The sequence below is a fragment of the Colobus angolensis genome, unplaced genomic scaffold, assembly GCF_000951035.1.
Source record: "Colobus angolensis palliatus isolate OR3802 unplaced genomic scaffold, Cang.pa_1.0 Scaffold22, whole genome shotgun sequence".
In the NCBI taxonomy this organism is placed as follows: Eukaryota; Metazoa; Chordata; class Mammalia; order Primates; family Cercopithecidae; genus Colobus; species Colobus angolensis.
Window position 1 is genome coordinate 3,597,184 of NW_012115377.1, and position 18,335 is coordinate 3,615,518.

Here is an 18,335-nt window from a genome sequence, read left to right on the forward strand (position 1 = left end):
CATGCCAGTCCAGCTGCACTTGTGGGAAAGCAGCCAGCGGTCGACAAGCCACGAGCCAGGAAATGTCACCGCTGGCCCTGTGGTGACGCCTGGGACAAGGAGCAGCGGCATGCTCTGAGTTGCTAGAATTATTAGGCCAAAAAAAAAAAAAAAGGTGAAAAACTACAGATGAAAGAAAATGGAGACAAAACCCCCTGCACTCCCACCACCCAGATGACACGGATGGCCCGCGCTATCATTCTGGATAGAGGTAACTCCTTTTTCCTTTAAGTTTTATATATGTAGTTTGCTTCATTAATTCTGAAGCTCATCAAAGATTCTGCCTAGAAGACGCACCGTAATCGGACCGTAATCAGATATTTAAGCTATTTCTCCATCTCAGTCACTACACACGGCCCGGATATTAACCCTCTAGGACTGTCGAGGAAGCTGTCCTAACAGGGGATGTCACTGCTGGCACATTTTCTAGGCAACTGGACAGGAGGTGGCCCAGCAGCTCCCCGAGAGAAGCAGACCAAGAGGCACGCCCACCTGCTGTCACGAACCCACCTGTGTCCTGGCCCCTGATGTCCCCGGGAATGGAGATGGCGACCAGCACTCCCCGCAGCCCTCACTGGAACGCCTGTGCATGGGCAGCGGCCAGGTCTCCGGCCTGTTTTGTGAACTGCCGTGGCACCCGGAGCAGAGGCCCCACAGAGAGGCAACCTGCCTGCTCCCCTCAGGGATCCTACCTTGTTTTTGAAGTGCACCTCGATGGGCATGATGAAGCCAGCGTACCCCGACTCCTCTACTTTGTAGGGGGGCTCCTTGCACACTAAAAAGAAAAGGAAGAAATACACCCGTCAGCTTCCTGCCTGTTTCAGGCCCGGTCGCCAGCGGCAGTACTGCACCCCTCAACCCCACCACCTCCTCACAGGGGCTTGGCTGGCCTCGCAGGGGCCTCGCAGGGGGTAGCTTTTCAGTCGGTTGAGCCCCCGTGACAGGGTTGACTTCCACAGCAAAGGGATCTTAGGCATAAAACAGCAGGGAAGAGGAGGAGAAAAGAGACTTGGCCACCGGTGTGGTCAGCAGAGAGTGAGAGGGAACATTAGCCTGTCACTGGAGCCCTTGCTTCTGCAGAGGACGAGGAGGCTGAGGCCAGAGAAGGCTGCACAAGTTGACCAACTCAGGTTGATGTCGGTAAGTGTGGCCTGGGTGAGGCGTGAAACCCAGCAGGCAGGGCCATACACTCTACTGTCACCACCTCCAGCACAGGGGCTGGGCACCTGCTGTGCCACGGATGCATGCGCTGGGAGACGGGGGAGCCCCAGGCGGCTGGGACCCTCCTCCTGGGTTCCAGTTTAGCACCTAATAAAAGCATTCCAAAGCGGCGTGAACAAAACCCCACTGAACGCAGAGATTAAGAAAGATTAAAAAAAAAAAAAAGGGCTGGACATAGTGGCTCACACCTATAATCCCAGCACTTTGGGAGGCTGAGGCGGGCAGATCACTTGAGGTCAGGAGTTCGACACCAGCCTGGTCAACATGGTGAAATCCTGTCTCCACTAAAAATACAAAAATTAGCCAGGCGTGGTGGTAGGCACCTGTAATCCCAGCTACATGGGAGGCTGAATCAGGAGAATCACTTGAACCCAGGAGGCAGAGGCTGCAGTGAGCCAAGATTGCACCACTACACTCCAGCCTGGGTGACAGAGTGAGACTACGTTTCCAAAACAAACAAGCAAACAAAAACTAGACTTAGTGCCTCATGCTTGTAATCCCAGCACTCTAAGAAGCTGAGGCAGGAGAATCACTTGAACCCCGGGGTTTGAGGCCATCCTGGGCAACACAGTGAGACCCTGTCTCTAAGAAATTAGCCAGGCATGGTGGCGTGTGCCTGTGGTCTCAGGGACTACTCGGGGGGCTGAGGCGGGAGGATCGCTTGATCCAGGAGGTATGATTGTGCCACTGCACGCCAGCTTGGGTGACAGAGCAAGACCATGTCTCAAAAACAAAACAAAAAAAAACTGAAATGAACAAACAACAAAATATATGTAACATAATCTCCTATAATCTCATCCCCCAGAATAAACCATCAATGTTTTGACCCGTATGTTGTTACTAGGAAAGCACCATGGAAGCAGTGTCTTCTCACTTTAAGAAAAAATCTAGAGCCGTAGAGATCAAATCCCGCGTCCCTCGCTTCCCCCTCCAGATGCAACTACGCCTGGGAGACAGGAAAAAATCCTGGCCACTGTGTGTCGGTTTTTTCCCCACTTTACTGAGGTCTGGTTGACAGGTTAAGAAGCTGCATATATTTAATGCCCACCTCTAGATGAGTTTGGGGACGTGTGTACATCTGTGAAACCATCACCACCACCAAGGCCGTGAACATATCCATCACCTCCCAAAGTTTCCTTCTGCTCTCTCTCACTGTTTTTGTCTTTGAAGACCATTTAGTTGCCCTCTTAGCAATTTCAGTGTATGCTACAGTATTGTCAGCTATCGGGACTCTGCTATACAGCAGATGAAGAACTTACCTTGCAAAACTGAACAACGGTACCTTCTGACCATCACCTCCCCATCCCCCAGCCCCTGGCAGCCACCCTCCTACTCTCGGCTTCTCTGAGTGTGACTGTTTTAACTGCTGGATGTGTGTGCGATCATGCAGTCTCTGTCTTCTGGGTCTGGCTTTCTTTGTTTGCTTGCTTGTTTTTCTGAGACGGAGTCTCGCTCTCACCCTGGCTGGAGTACGATGGTACGATCTCGGCTCACTGCAACCTTCATCTCCTGGGTTCAAGCGATTCTCCTGCCTCAGCCTCCCCAGTAACTGTGCCCAGTCAGTCTGGCTTCTTTCACTTAGCATAATGCTCATTGGTAAAAATCTTCATACACACATATTTGCACTAGTAAGGTAATTCTTAAGTGGGTCAGAAATTGCTAGAAAACTGGCTGGGCATGGTAGCTCACGTCTGTAATCCCAGAACTTTGGGAGGCCGAGGCGGGTGATCATCTGTAGTTTATCACCCAGGCGGAGGCAGGAGAATTGCTTGAATCCAGCAAACAACATCTATCAGTAGGGTAGGTTTGGCGTGATGACCTGAGAACCTTGAAGACAGGGCTGACTGGACAGCCTTGAACAGGGCCCCTGCATACATGCCACGTCTGTGCAAGGCTTGCTCAACTGGACCGAGGTGGGCACAGCCTCCCCAGAGACCAACGGTAGCCCTGGCTGCCCTGCTGGGAGCTCTGAACACCACTGCCTGACATCAGAGTCTGCACACGAATCAAAAACACACTCCCAAACAACAGTAGAGACGACATCCACTCCATTCACTCATTCACGCCACCACTGTCTGTGTCAGATAGAGTCTGAGGCTGGGATGATCAAAGAGACCAAGAAGATGCCCCTGACTGGCCGGGTGGCTCATGCCTATAATCTCAACACTTTGAGAGGCCGAGGCGGGCGAATCACGAGGTCAGGAGTTCCAAACCAGCCTGACTGACATGGTGACACCCCGTCTCTACTAAAAATAGAAAAATTAGCCAGATGTGGTGATGCACAGCTGTAATCCCAGTTACTGAGGAGGCTGAGACAGGAGAATCGCTTGAATCCGGGAGGCAAAGACTGCAGTGAGCCGAGATCGCACCACTGCACTCCAGCCTGGGCAACAGAGCGAGACTCCATCTCAAAAAAAAAAAAAAAAAAAAAAAGAAGATGCCCCTGGCCTTCAGTGCTTACTCCCGGGGGAGTCATCGCCCTCAGACCAACACTCGCCCCGTGGTGAGGAGCAGCCCCCCCCTGCAGGGCACTCCGGCTCTACAGGGAGCACCTGTAGCCTGAGGGAGGCCAGCCCGGGCGCCTGCACCCCAGTGTTCATTCCACTCTCCTTCCCGCTCCTCTGACATCCTGCCAGGATGCTGGACAGGGGACCTCCAATGATGAGGCCCACCCCACACCAACCCCCCTGCACACACCAATCCCCCCGCCACCTTCTCCTGCAACTCGCCACTCAGGACCCAGCTGCCCACCACTGGCCCTAGACCCCGGTCCGCTGCAATCCTCTCCGGAGGCTCACCTGAGGCCAAGTGCTATCAAGTCCACCCCAAAGCCCCTCTGGAATTCGGCCCTGCCCCGGTGCCATGCCTTTCTCATCCAGCCTCAGGCTCCTTCCTAGGCACCTTCTGCACTGGGAATGATCACTCCTGACTGCAAACCCGACTGCGCCCACGGAGGGAGGGCTCCCCACCGTCCTACACAACCTGCAAGGTGCCTTCCGCCTCAGCTCTGCGCAGCCCAGCACCAGATCCCACGATCCAGCCACACTGAGCCTCTCGAATCCCCAGCTCACTTCCTCCGGGAGCCCTGCTCTGAGCTCCCACAGGCTCCCCGGTGTGTGTCCTGTACCCCTCAACCGCAAGACTTCTGTGCTCACTTTGCCTGTCTCCCTCCATCCCCACCTCTAGACGACAAGCTCCATCTCACTGAGTGTGACATCCCCAGGGCCTGAAATGGAACCTAACACTTCCTTTTGGAAGCATCTCATATCCCTTAAACACTGCCAAGCTGGTCTAAAGTGTAGCAGGGGGCCAGGCGCAGTGGCTCACGCCTGTAATCCCAGCACTTTGGGAGGCTGAGGCAAGTGGATCACTTGAGGCCAGTTCGAGACCAGCCTGGTCAACATGATGAAAGCCCGTCTCTAATAAAAACACAAAAATTAGCTGGGCATGGTGATGCATGCCTGTGATCCCAGCTACTCGGGAAGCTGAGGCAGGATAATCGCTTGAACCCGGGAGGCAGAGGTTGCAGTAAGCAAAGATTGCACCACTGCACTCCAGTCTGGGTAATGGAGTGAGACTCCGTTAAAAAAATTAATAAATAAATAAAGTGCAGTATGGGGCCACGCATCTGAAAACTGACTCTGAATCTGGGAAGGAAAGTGGAGGCAGAACAGAGGAAGGGTGGCCTGTTCCCAGCAGAGGAGGCGCGGGCATGGGCAGTGGCCTGGGATTTGCTCTCAGACTCCACCCATGCCCCGTCCTCTCCCCACCCACCCATAGTCTGAATCCCACCCAGCCACAAAGGCCCACAGCAGGGCCACCTCCTTCAAGAAACAGACCCCATGTCCCTCGGCCTCTGACTTCCAGGTCACATGCTTCCCAAATCTACTGTCACATCTTATCTCATGGTCCCCACCCCTTCAAGGAAGGAATCCTGTCCTGTGACGGGTACTCCAAACCTGGAGAACTTCTATCCCCCCAGACAGTGCCAAGAGGGACGGCAGTCAGCCAAGCGCCGGGGACAGTCTTCAGTCCAACTGGGGAGACCAGGGAGACGCACCGGCCCACTCTCCCGCCTCAGAGCCCACAGGAATCAAGAGGACAGGAATAAGGCCGTGAGAGTGAAGGCAGGAGGGAAGGGATTTGAGCCACCTGCGAGTTTCTGGAAGGCAGAAGTCAGACGAGGACACGCTGGGCAAGGGGCAGGATGAGGAGGCGACGGCTCAGAGTCTGCTATGGGGGTGCCGTAGGGCAGGGACAGCCACTGGTGCCAGAAGGCTGAAGGTCCTGGACTGGCTGAGCAGAGGGAAGGAGTGAGGATGAAAGCTGGGAGAGGGAAAGGGAGCACGGTGGGGGAGGAGGGTGGGAGCAAGGGAGTGAGGGCCTGGGCTTCTTCCTGGGGTGATAGCAGTGTTTTGGAATTAGACAGTGGTGATGGAATCAGTGGTCATGGCCGCACAACTATGTGAATATACTGAAAACGCTAACTGTACACATCACAGGAATGAATTTTATGATGTGTAAATGTTATCTCCATAAAGCGGTTATTAAAAAAAACAAAAGGGCAAACTGAAAGGCTGTGCTGGGGACAGGAGCCCTGGAATCCCTCCCTCCTGCCCATCCTCTTTCCTGCCCATCGCCCTCCCCGCGCCCTCCCCCCGCCCAGGAAGTTTCAGGTTTCCCTCTGGGAAAATTGAGATGACTCCGTGTCTCAAGGAGCCAGCGATCTGGGGGAAGCTGAAGCTTGCCGTGTGGAAACCAGACCCCAAGGAAGGCCTTACTCGTTAGGAAATCAGGAGGCCTGTGAGCCTTCAGGTCTGTGGATGAGCGGAACCCACCCTCCCAGCACAGAACGCTCAGGAGCTCCCACCAGGAGGAAAGAGCCCGAGGAAACAAATAATTTGGAGACCCCAGAGAGCTTGACAAAAAGAAAGTAAAAAAAAAAAAAAAAAAAAAAACCGAGAGTCAGTGTCCTCAGATTCAAGGAGATATACTTCCAACAAAAAAAATAAGATATTTCTAAGAGGGAAAATGACAGCCAGGCACCACAGCTCACACCCGTAATCCCAGGCACTCTGGGAGGCTGAGGTGGGAGGATTACTTGACACCAGGAGTTCAAGGCCAACCTGGACAACATTCTCTACTAAAAATACAAAAAATTAGCCAGGCGTGGTGGTGCGCACCTGTCACCCCAGCTACTCGGGAGGCTGAGGCACGAGAATCACTTGCGCCTGGGCAGCTGAGGTTGCCATGAGCCAAGACAGCGCCACTGCCCTCCAGGTGACTGAGCAAGACTCAGTTTAAAAAAAGGAAAAAAGAAAACAAGAAATAAAATGAGGATCCCAAAAAGAAGAAAAGAGAGGAAATAAACAGATGGAAGTAAACTGTCAAATAAATAGAAGGAAACTTTCAGAGCTAAAATGAAGGACACTCAAATGTCACAAAACATAGTGAACAGTAGCAAAAAAAAAAAAAAAAATGATATCATAAAGCAAACGTCCTAAAAACATCCTAAATGTTTCCACAGAAAAAACAGGTCACGTGTAATGGGATGAGGACCAAATGGCATCAGACTTTCCAGAAGATACTAACACAACGCCTTCACAGCGCTAAGTGATATGTGCTCCCAAAACATTTGGGAGCAGGAGTGTTGTGAATTTGGGATTTTTCAGACTTTGGAATATTCACATTCCACTGGTTCAGCATCCCTAACCTGAAAATCCGAAATCCAAAATGCTCCAGTAAGCACTTTCTAAGCATCATGTCAGCACTCAAAAAATTTTGAATTGACCGGGTGCGGTGGCTCCCGCCTGTAATCCCAGCACTTTGGGAGGCCGAGGGGTGTGCATCACCTGAAGTTAGGGGTTCAAGACCAGCCTGACCAACATGGAGAAACCCCATCCCTAATAAAAATACAAAATTAGCCAGGCAAGGTTGTACATGCCTGTAATCCCAGCTACTCAGGAGGCTGAGGCAGGAGAATCGCTTGAACCTGGGAGGCAGGGGTTGTGGTGAGCCAAGATAGCGCCATTGCACTCCGGCCTGGGCAACAAGAGCGAAACTCCGTCTCAACAACAACAACAAAAGTTTTGGATCTTGGCCAGGCGCGGTGGCTCACGCCTGTAATCCCAGCACTTTGGGAGGCCGCAGCGGGCGGATCGTGAGGTCAACAGATTGAGATCATCCTGACCTACATGGTGAAACCCCGTCTCCCTTAAAAATACAAAAATTAGCCAGGCATGTTGGTGGGGGCTTGTAGTCCTAGCTACTCAGGAGGCTGAGGCAGGAGAATCACTTGAACCTGGGAAGTGGAGGTTGCAGTGAGCCAAGAATGCGCCACTGCACTCCAGCCTGGACGACAGAGTGAGACTCCGTTTCAAAAAAAGTTTTGGATCTTGAGCCGGGCATGGTGGCTCATGACTGTAATCCCAGCATTTTGGGAGGCCGAGGCGGGAAGATTTTAAGCCCAAGAGTCCAAGACCAACCTGGGGAACATGGTGAAATCCTGTCTCTACAAAAAATAAAAAAGCTGGGCATGGTGGTGGGCCAGTAGTCTCAGCTACTTGGGAGGTTGAGGCAGGAGGACTGCTTGAGCCCAAAGGTTGAGGATGCAGCGAGCTGTGATCGCAACACTGCACTCCAGTCTGGGTGGGTGGCAGAGCGAGATTCTGTTTCCAAAAAAAAAAAAGTTTTGGATTTCGGATTTTCAGCTTAGGGATTCTCGACCTGTAATTCGCAAACCACAAAATTACACCCAACCAACCATTCCACTGTGAGAAGATAATAATGGCATTTTCAAACATGCTAGGACTCAAAGGGTTTACTGCCCACATGTCTGTCTGTCTTTTTTTTTTTTTGAGACAGAGTTTTTCTCTGTCACCCAGGCTGGAGTGCAGTGGCACGATCTCGGCTCACTGAAACCTCCGCCTCCCAGGTTCAAGCGATTTTACTGCTTCAGCCTCCCGAGTAGCTGCGATTACAGGCGCCCCCCACCGCCCCTGGCTAAATTTTTGTAATTTCAGTAGAGATGGGGTTTCGCCATGTTGGCTAGACTGGTCTTGAACTCCTAACCTCAGGTGATCCACCTGCCTCGGCCTCCCAAAGTTCTGGGATTACAGGCGTAAGCCACCGAGCCTGGCCAGAAATGTCTTAAGTAATTAATCTCTTGGGATATTACTTGAGAAACTGCTCTACCAAAACGAGAAAATAAACCAAAACATAGGCCAATAAACAAACCACCTCAGAAGGACATGAAAGAAAAGGCCCAGGGTGGTGGCTAAAGGGGTGGCTGGAGAACAGTCCACTGTAATCAGAGAAGGAAGGCACAGAGAACCAGCATGAAACACTCAGAGGACTTCACAAAACAAACAAGCCAGAAAGCCAGGTGAGGCAGCTCACACCTGTAATCCCAGCTACTCCTGCATCAGAGGTGGGAGGCCTGCTTGAGCCCAAGGAGTTGGAGTCCAGTCTGGGCAACAACATAGCGACATCCCATCTCTAAAAGAATTTTTTTTTTTTTGAGACATAGTTCGCTCTGTCACCCAGGCTGGAGTGCACTGGCATGATCTCGGCTCACTGCAACCTCCGCATCCCGGGTTCAAGCGATTCTGCTGCCTCAGCCTCCTAAGTAGCTGGGACTACAGGCATGAGCCACCACAGCCAGCTAATTTTTTTGTATTTTTAGTAGAGACAGAGTTTCAGCATATTGGCCAGGCTGATCTTGAACTCTTGACCTCAGGTGATCCACCCGTCTCGGCCTCCCAAAGTGCTGGGATTACACGCACGAGCCACCGTGCCCAGCCAAAAAATTAAAAAAAAAAAAAAAAAAAAAAAAAGCCATAGAATAAATGAAATGATTGAGAGAATGGGGGAAAATGAAGGTATTGATAAAGACACAACACAAAAAGGAGAAGTAAGGGGGGATTCCAAAAGTCACAGACCAAATGTGAAGCAAGCTAAAATAGGGCCAAATTTTAACCAAAAATGACCAAAAAGAACCCGTCTGCCATGGACCTGACTTGGAGCCTCCTCCCTGGAGTGGCCCAGAGTTCGGGAAACGGAAAACAGAGGCCGAATGAAGTTCTGCCGTCCCAACCAGCCTGACAGTGGCAGCGTCAAACATGTCAACGCTGCCTACTGCTAGTTCCCAACTCTTCCAGTCAATCTATAACCGGGGAGTGAAGGTCTCGGTCTTCATCAACAAGCTCAACAACATCCAGTGTAGCCTCAAAAGGAGGGGTGCAGCAGGGTCAAAAAAAGACCGGGTACTGGTGGCCTTGCCTTCCTCAGTGGAGAGTCAGAAAACACTAACAAAAGCTGATCAGGGACAAGGGTCCATTCAGTCATCAAACACTTAGTAAGCACCTACTGTATCCCTGCAGGCACCGAGCATGTAGCAGCAAACAAAACTGACAGAAACCTCTTACTTGGGGTGGGGAGAGGGATGGACATGATAAGGAAGTAATATGTACAAGATGTTAAGATGGTGCTAAGGAGAAAACCAAAGCAGAAAAAAAAGGCTAAGAAGCATATGGCTGTGTGGGTGTATTGGGCAAAGAAACTGCGAGTTAGCCCAGGCAGCCAGAGGACTCCCTAAAAAGGGTGACGTGGGACTCTTCTGTGAAGGATCCCAAAGGTAAACAGGCTCACATCATCATTCAGAGTCACAAAGACGACCAACGCAAAAGCGAGTCACTGGACTATTAAAAACTTAGAGAAGACAGTGGGTAAAAGGGGTACTTTGGGATAAATTCTAACTCTTCAATCAGTAAGTATTGTCTACATTTTCAAGAAATAAGAAGCAAATGAGCTGCTGTTAAGACAGTCCAGAGAGGGCTAGGAAGATGGCCCCCGGGGAGGGAGGACTAAGGAGGCCAGGAACAGCAACTTTGTACCTTACATGTTTCTGCCCAGTTTGATTTGTGATAATGTAAGCCGCCTCGGAAGTAAAAGATACTTTTTAAGTACCTCAAGTATCATTCCAGAGGCTGGAGTGCTTTAAGAGGTTCACTCCCTCTCTCAAGTTTTATTCAATGCAACAGAGTGTGAGCTGGGAATTTACTTTCTGATACATTTGATGGGGCTGCTATCTGTCTCCAGGCCCCACAGACAGACTACAACAAACAGGGCTCTCAGTTACTAATTTAAAGGCTGCCTACAAACTGACACTGAAGCCTGGCATGGTGGCATGCGCCTGCCAGGAGCTCAAGTCCAGCCTGGGCAACACAGCGAGCGAGCGAGACCCCAGCTCTTTAAAAACAAACAAAAAACAAAAAACGAACCCTTGAAAGTGAGCCCCACTCATCACCCCATCTTCCAGGTACCTGGAGCTTGGAGAAGGTGCTGTGTCAACATGGTGGGGAACAAAGGTGAAATCAACAGTCTCAAAGTGGATGGAAATCAGCGTCCAGGGCCCATCCCTGTGCTCCGGGGACAGAGAAAAGGGGAGTGGGGAAGGGGGTTGGTGAAGGAGAAGCGGAGTGGATGCCGCCAGAGAAAGGAAAGAGGGCCTGGTGCAGGAGGGGCAGCCAGGCTTCTGCTCTGCCGACGTGGCGCGAAAGCAGCCACAGGCGACACCCACGCGAGCGGGCATGGCCGTGCACCAATAAAAACAGGCCACACTGGCAGTGGCCGGACCCAGCCCACGGGCCAGCCTGCCGACCCTGCTGTAAGCACAGGCAGCAGCCTGTCCCCTGGGCCCGTCTCCCTGTCTGCACAAGAGGGCTGTGGCGAGAAGAAAACGTGATCCTGCGCACGAAGGGCTGGGCAGGAAGTGCTCGATAGATGGCACGTGTCCCCACAATTAGGAAGTGCTTTATAAATATCTGCCGCTGTCAGGAGCCTCCGCGGCCATCCTCTAAGAGGCTTAAAGAGGGAGGAAGGAAAAGGGGAGAAGGTGAAGACTCAGGAAAGGAGAAATGCAGAGGCAAAGGGGAGCCGCAGGCTGAGGGAATCGGAGGTGAGCGTCCCTTCAGAATGAAAAGCTTCTACTGCTGTCAACGCCCGTCAATTCCCCACTAGGCTGCAAACCACTCACAGGCTCAGGGCCAGGGTCCTGGCTCCAGGGAAGCTCTTGCTTCAACCTAAGCACACCAACACTTGTGCACGGCTTACCTCCTGTGGCCCCTGGAGCTCCCAGGACCCCCATATTGCAGGGTAGAGGGGTCACCAGCCCAGCCAGGGCTCTCCTGACCCTGAAGCGCTCCGCTACAGCAAGTCCCTCATTCCTTTATCAACACATCACTCAAGAAGTATTTCTCTAACCCCTGTGATGTGCCAGGCCCCGGGCTTCACACTGGGGACTCAGCAGTAAGAAAAGCAGATGCGGCCCCAGCCCTGATGGCGCTCACCAGACCACCACCTCACTCTCCAATTCCACACCACAGTCTTCCCCCGGGACTCACTTCCCCAGGAGGGCTTCCCTGATCATAAATTGGGTGAGTTCCTGCCTCTGCCCTGTCACACTGCACCCTCAGGAAGGCCAGGGCCCCCACGCCACAGGTGACAGAATACACGACTGAGGCACTGGTGCTGAACCAATGACAGGCTGAGGCTTGAAGGGAGAAGGAAGACACGGAAGAGAAAAGACAGTGGTGACATGAGCTCCCGCATTCTGTCTGCCCCAAATATTCGGAATTCTTCACAGAGCACCCCCAAGCAAACAGAGGGCCAGCTGGCAACTTTCTGATCACTCACCAGCTGGCTGACTTCACCTTTCCCACCCGTGCCCACCTAGCTGTGCTCCCTGGCTGCTTCCCAGAGCCCGGGTCTAAATCACAACACGACAGACCGCCACCACCTCCTTCAGTTTTTCCTACAACTAACTCAACAGCTGGAGGTGACGCGGCTCCAATGCCCCCACGCCGAGGGACGGAACCTCACGGTTGGGGGGCCCTGCTGCTCCTGAGGGAGGGGTGGAGCCTGGCCGTGGGAGGAGTGAAGTCAGACGGGTCCGTGCTGTGGGCACTCAGGGCTTGGGGCCACTCACCGCGTCTGGGCTTGGGGAAGCTGTCATGCAGCCAGAAGACCACCTTCTCCACGAAGTGCTGGATGTCACATTGCTCGGGGCCGCGCACAAACACCATCCAGTCGTGAGTGAACCCCTCCGTGGTGGGCTTCTTGCGCAGTTGGGCACGGTGCCCCAGCTCTAACCTCACCTGGACGGTGCACTGGAGGGAGAGAGAGGTGAGGAGACCAGGTCAGCACACGGCTCCAAGCAGGGGACCATCCCCTCACCCACAGAGAACTTTCGATAAAGACCTCCAGCAGTGCTCTACGCTCTCAAACCAGTGAGGAGCACACAGACAGCTTCCCAGCGTGCCAGCCCCTTGCCGCGGACGCCCCGTGCCTTCTCCCCTCCGTACTCCCACGCAGGCCCTGCGTCTCCTCCCATCCACCCCCTCATCCTCAATTCCACCCGCACAGCCTCCTCACCAGTCCCCAGCTCAGCCCAGCTCACTCCTGCCTCGGGGCCACCGCACTGGCCTAGGATGCTCTGCTCCTGAGACTTTCCACGCTGGCGCCTCTTGTCACTGGGCTCTCAGCTGGACCGCGCCTCTGCAGGGAAGCCTCCCCTGACCACCGATCCGAAAGCATCCACCACCGCTCCCATCACTCTTTATCATAGAGGATGCTCTTCCCAGCACTTGCATTATCAAAAGTCATCTTGCTGATGGCTGTCAGTGTCTCTGCCACCTAAGCTTGTTGACACCAGCATTTTCATTCCCACGCACGCATCACAGCGCCTCCCGGAGGCCCCTCTCCTTCCCCTAAGTCATGAGCTACAACACTGGCTTTCAGTTTCAAGAGCAGAATGGGAGGTTCCCGAGGAGAAGGCAGAGGCCAGCCTGCGGCCCCCTGGTGATTGGTCCCAGGTGGACCCTTGGCCTGGGCAGCCCAGCCCCTCCGCCAAGCGAATGTCATATCTGACACTTAGGTCTGAAATACAAGGCAGCTCAGGCCAGTTCCACGCTACTGAACACAAAGCCACATGCCTTCAAAGCACTCTTCACACCTAGGTTGGCCAAAACCACCAACAGGGAACCTACAGTAAACATCCACCCTGCTTTGTAAAAACCTCCCTGGACTTTTCAGATACGGCCCTGACACCTACTATCAAATACAAGAATGTTACAAAATAAAGCTGCGGCCAAGTACACACTTGCTTCTAAGTGCTGAGATAGCCAGGAGACAGCCAGACCATGGCCTGAGTCCCACGCCCTCGCCCGACAGAGCCGCCCTCCCGGGCCCCAGACCAGACAGCTCCCATCTGCACCTTTCCACGCCATCGCTCGGCAACTGGCCAGGTGTGTCCCAGTGGCTGCAATCCCTCCGGTACCTGTCTATTCTTTGGCATTCCGAGACCCCGTTCAGACCCCGCCACCTGGCTGAGTGCCCCGGCGCCTGGCCGGCCTCCCTCCCTCTCCATCCCCCTCTCTGAGATCTCAGTTGTCACGATTGGAGCCGCTGGGGCAGGCAGATCCTATCGCCCCCACCCCCGCCCGCCATGTTAAAGCTTTCCAAGGCTTGTCACTTCCTCGGTAGGAAGCCCGAGCCCCGTGTACATCTTCCATGCGTGTATTTCCTCGAGTCTGAGACACTCGTCTCTTTTCACATCCTAACCCTTTTGAAGTCAGAGTCCAGCCTGCACCCACAGGAGCACACGTGCACACACACAGAAGCTGCGCCTGAGTTGGTGGCACTGTCTTGGTATCTCAGAGTCCCGGAACTGAGGAAATGCAGGAAACGCACGCATTCCAGCTCAATCCTACAGCCAGCCCCAGACACACCAGGAACATCCACCCCTATCTCTCTTCAACTCTTCTAGTGCCGCAGCCTGGGTGCCCTAAGCTCGTTTCAAAACCCTACTCATCTTGAGTCCTGGCTCACACACCGCCCGCCCTCCTTCCAGGGCCCTTTCTGGTAGCCACACTGGAGAGCAACCCTGAGTCCTGGGCAGCTCCACGGGAGCCCATTCATCCCACCCCCCACTCCTGGGTGGTTGACGGCAGCCCCCAGGGCCCCTGTGAACTCTCTGAGAGCAGGGACTACGTCTCGTTCGTCCTCTTAGCCTCTATCTTGAAACCACGGGACAGGAGGCCTGGACGATGCTGGATTAATTAAACCAGAGAGCCTCTCAGGTCAGGGAGTTCTGAATGCCGCTCTCGGAGAGGGCAGGGCCACGGTGGCAGATAAGGACAGGCCAGTTCCAGAGTGTGGAAGAACTGGCCGGAGGGGCTGAGGGCTCTGTGCGCACAGCAAGTTAGGTATAAGAAATGAGGCAGAGGTATGCAATTTGTATTTGGCAACTTAAAAAGTAAATTAAAATGTACATGATATAAATACACAATTTTTGTCAACTAAAAATTAATTTTTAAAAAGAAATGGGGCAGAGGGGCTTCCCTTGGCTCAGGATGATTATCCCTCTGGAGTTCCCTGGGAAAAGAGGGTGGGGACTCCCTAGGGACCAGGCACACTGCAGGGGGTGCCTGGGATCGGGCCAGAGTGTCCAGGTCGGACACAAAAGAAATAACCCGTGGTAAGTGGATGATGGACACGGGAAACGGGCTCAGAGTCAAAGACCCCCGGCCCTCTGTGTACCGCCTGGGGTGCAGGCAGAAAAGGACAAATGGCAAACTAACGGCAACTCAAGCCCATGAGGAGGCAACCAGAGGGAGTGGCTGGAAAAAGGGGTGAACACAGCCTGAAGCCAGAGAACTGACAGGACCCGAGGGTGGAGGACATTCAGGTGACTCCAAGATCCGGGCAGCAGGGACATCGACATCGACAACCTCAGTGTGGGAAGAAAGTGGGGATGGATGGAAGACCAGGCACTCTCATAAACCCCGGAGCTGTGGATTCATGAGGATCTTAGGTAAAAGTACCCCCACCAAACACACGAGGTGAGGGCTGAGCGTCGGCACAGCAATACTCAGGCCAAGCGCAAGCGTCTATCTGAACAGCACGGCATTCCAACAAACCCAAAACAACACTGACATTAGCCCCAATCGGCTGTGATCACCCTCTACGCTTACACGCGTGGGCCTCTGCCTTTTTCTCTAGAAAACAGGAAGGCAACCCCTGTCCCGCTGGGAGCATTACAGGTGAAAACTAAACCTACATATACATCATGGGAACAGCACCAGGATGTGGGAGAATGACCCCTGCTTCTGTGGAGCTGACTCCCACACAATGACAGCGTCTCCTCGGAATCACTTATTCACTGACCCGGCCACTCAGACCTCGGCCGACTTCCCGGCATTTTTGATGACAGGGAGTTCCTACTCAGGGCACGCAGGCGGCAGAGCAGTTATTGTGAAAGAGTGAAAGACCGCGGTTCCACTGGAGAGGGGGAGGATGGAAGCACCAGAACTCCGCCGCGGTGGCCAAAGTAAACAGGAAGGTTCCGAGGCAGCGATGGGTAATCTTCGCAGCCGGCAGGCCAGGCCCAAAGCGCTGCCCGGGCGACATCGATGCCCTGGGGGCTGGCGCCAACTTGAGCCTCAACACCCATGGTTAAGGGTACACCCCAGACTCAGCCAACAGATGCAAAGTTCGGGGGCCTGGCCTGCTGCACCCAGGGGACTGTGGAGCACTGAGGGGGGCACCCCCGGAAGGGTGGGATAACACAGAGTCTCTGCTGCTGTAGTAAAAAAGGAATCACGGATTCAGTAAGACGCTCCGGCCACGTCAACGGGAGGCAAGGAGCGGAGCCCCGGCCAACGCCTTTGACTTGTCAGGTCATGATAATTTATTAGCACAGCTAAGCCAATTCCACAGCCAAGGGTAACCACCCCCCTTCCCCCACGCCACCTGGACTCTTTCCCTGGCCATTAGGACCAAAGAATTGAAGCTAATCAATTAGCTGTCTCTCTAGGAAGGGTGCCTGGCTGCAGAGGTTAACTGACAGGCTCTCTAGAACGTCTTAGAATGAATGCATCTGATTGGTCGGTAGCTCTCCCCCAACTTTATCCCAGCAAGTTCCTTCAAGGCACCAGGAATGCCTGCTGCTGGAAGGCCACTTTTTTGGAACCTCTGGACTGGATGGCTGGAAACGAGCCGGGGCGCTTTGGTCTCGAGGAGTTCCACTTCCCTGCACCTCTGGGATCACCCTGACACCCACTCCCCAACAAAAGCCCTGGATAAAGGGGAACCTTCCAGTACTGTCCCGGAAAGAGCTGTCCATCGCACTGCTGGGAAATCACCTCAAAGACAGCGGACGGAGGGATGGGCACGAGCGCTCCAAGGGCCATCTGGGGACAGTTAGGCTTGGGCAGAGGGCCTCAGCTGGGACACTGCCTTCTCTCCAGGCCAGCTGGCAGAGGGCACGTGGAACCAAAGGGCCCAAATCCCAAATCGGGCAAACCAGGCAAACAGCCCCTGGAGGGCAGCTTCCCTGCGGCTTTCTCAGTGCAGCGTGTGCATCTCCCCAGGTGTGGGGCTGCAGCGGCCCTCGCCGGGCAAAGAGCCCCGAGCCAGCCAGGTTCCAACAGCTTCACACAATTCCTTCAGCCCGTGCACCGCACGCACTTCCTGCAAGCCCTGAAGACAGGCCTTCAACAACCAGTTTATCTGAAGGTTTCCCTGGTCTTGTGGTGGGAATTCTCAATAGATGCCCTTCCTCCGGGAACCTGCCCTTCGCCCAGTGGTGTCATGACGCCTGGAGTTTGGCTACTGCATCTAATTCCCTCGTAGGCAATGATCACCCCCGCCCCCCGCAGGAGGGGAGAACACTGAGGCGTCTTTTCCCCTTTCAGCCTGAATTGGTTTTGAGGTCCTCCTGGGCTGAGCACGTGCATGTGTGTGAGCCACACACGCACACACAGGAAGAGGTGACGAGGTTCGGGCAATCCCACGGAGACCCAATAAAACACCCTGCGGAACCTTCTCCCGCCAGGTCCAGTGGGGGGCCCTCAGTGGTAACCACTGAGTTCGAATGTGAGAGAGACCAGGAAAGATGGGTACCCCTCTGTGACAGTCCTCTGAAGCGGAGAGCTGCCCACCCAGAGGGCAGGGGCCTCTCACTGACAGGTACATGGGGCCCTGGTCCCCTGACTGCTGGCACACTGGGGCTGGGGGCCAGCACCTCCACCCTTCTTCTGGCTGCATCTGTCCTAGTCCCTCTGATCCAAGGCACAATGACAAAGCGATGAGACGGCACTCAATGAATTTCTCTCTGGAAACTCTCTAAGAGAGGTGTGCAGACCACCTGGAAATGCAAATTCCCCTTTAGAGGGCCTGCAGGTTCCTGGTAAGACTGACTCTCTGACCACACTGTCAACGGAGGCCTGGGCCAGACTGTGTACAAACCAGGGGCCCAAAGATGTGTAGACAGTGTACCAGGTATCTCCCAGGTTCTCCAGCGGGGAGCGGGAGGAGCCTTGGTGGACTTTCTGAATGCGTACAACCCCAATAAAAGCATCTGTCACCAGACCAGGTGGGCCTGGCTGCAAACGGACTGATTCCGTTACTTGTATTTAACCAGCAGCTGGCAAAGCTCAGTGCAAAACCTCCTGTGACGAACCACAACGGGCATAAAGGGAAACGGGACTCTGGTCCCTGCCCTCAACTGCTTCACAGTACAATCACTTTAGGACAAAAATACTGGCAGGTCAGCTTTCCAGGGAGAAGCTTCAGAGCTGGGAGCAGGCGGGAAATCTGTCACACCTCAGCCAGTGACCTGGGTAATTCGGAGCTTTTCGGGCAGGTTTGGGGAACCAGCCGAGTTGCAAGAGGAAGACTCTACTCAGCCTTGCCTGCTGGTAGGACTTCCTGAGACTGCATTTCCGCATCTGTGAAATGGGTCCCTGGCATCAGAGACAAACTTTCCCTGCTGAAGAACATCGTTGCGAGGCAGCTGCTCTCAAATCCAAACCCCGGAGAGCATGTGCAGGACCAGCAAGCAGCAATTCAAGTGTGGGGGTGCTCTCTGGTCCTTTTAAAGAACGTGACCGCCCAGATGCTGACACCACCTCCCAGCTCCCTAGGCAGCCCCAGGCCCCGTGACCTGCTCTCAGGCCCTTTCCCAATCTCTTCGGCATCTGCTCAGCCTTATCCTTGTCACGTCCCAGTCCCCT

General features: G+C 53.9%; 1 protein-coding gene across 1 annotated transcript in view; it reads right to left on the bottom strand.

The window, feature by feature from the left end:
• Nucleotides 1-18,102, bottom strand: part of MLLT1 (myeloid/lymphoid or mixed-lineage leukemia (trithorax homolog, Drosophila); translocated to, 1) — a 68,788-nt gene extending 50,686 nt beyond the window's left edge. Inside the window, exons 1-5 of the mRNA XM_011943624.1 lie at nt 18,015-18,102; nt 17,529-17,680; nt 16,413-16,511; nt 12,248-12,428; nt 732-814 (exon numbers count right to left, since the gene is read on the bottom strand). Coding sequence (XP_011799014.1) covers nt 732-814; nt 12,248-12,428; nt 16,413-16,511; nt 17,529-17,680; nt 18,015-18,102 — 603 coding nt within the window. The remainder of the gene's footprint in view (nt 1-731; nt 815-12,247; nt 12,429-16,412; nt 16,512-17,528; nt 17,681-18,014) is intronic.
• Between the last annotated feature and the right edge of the window lie 233 nt (nt 18,103-18,335).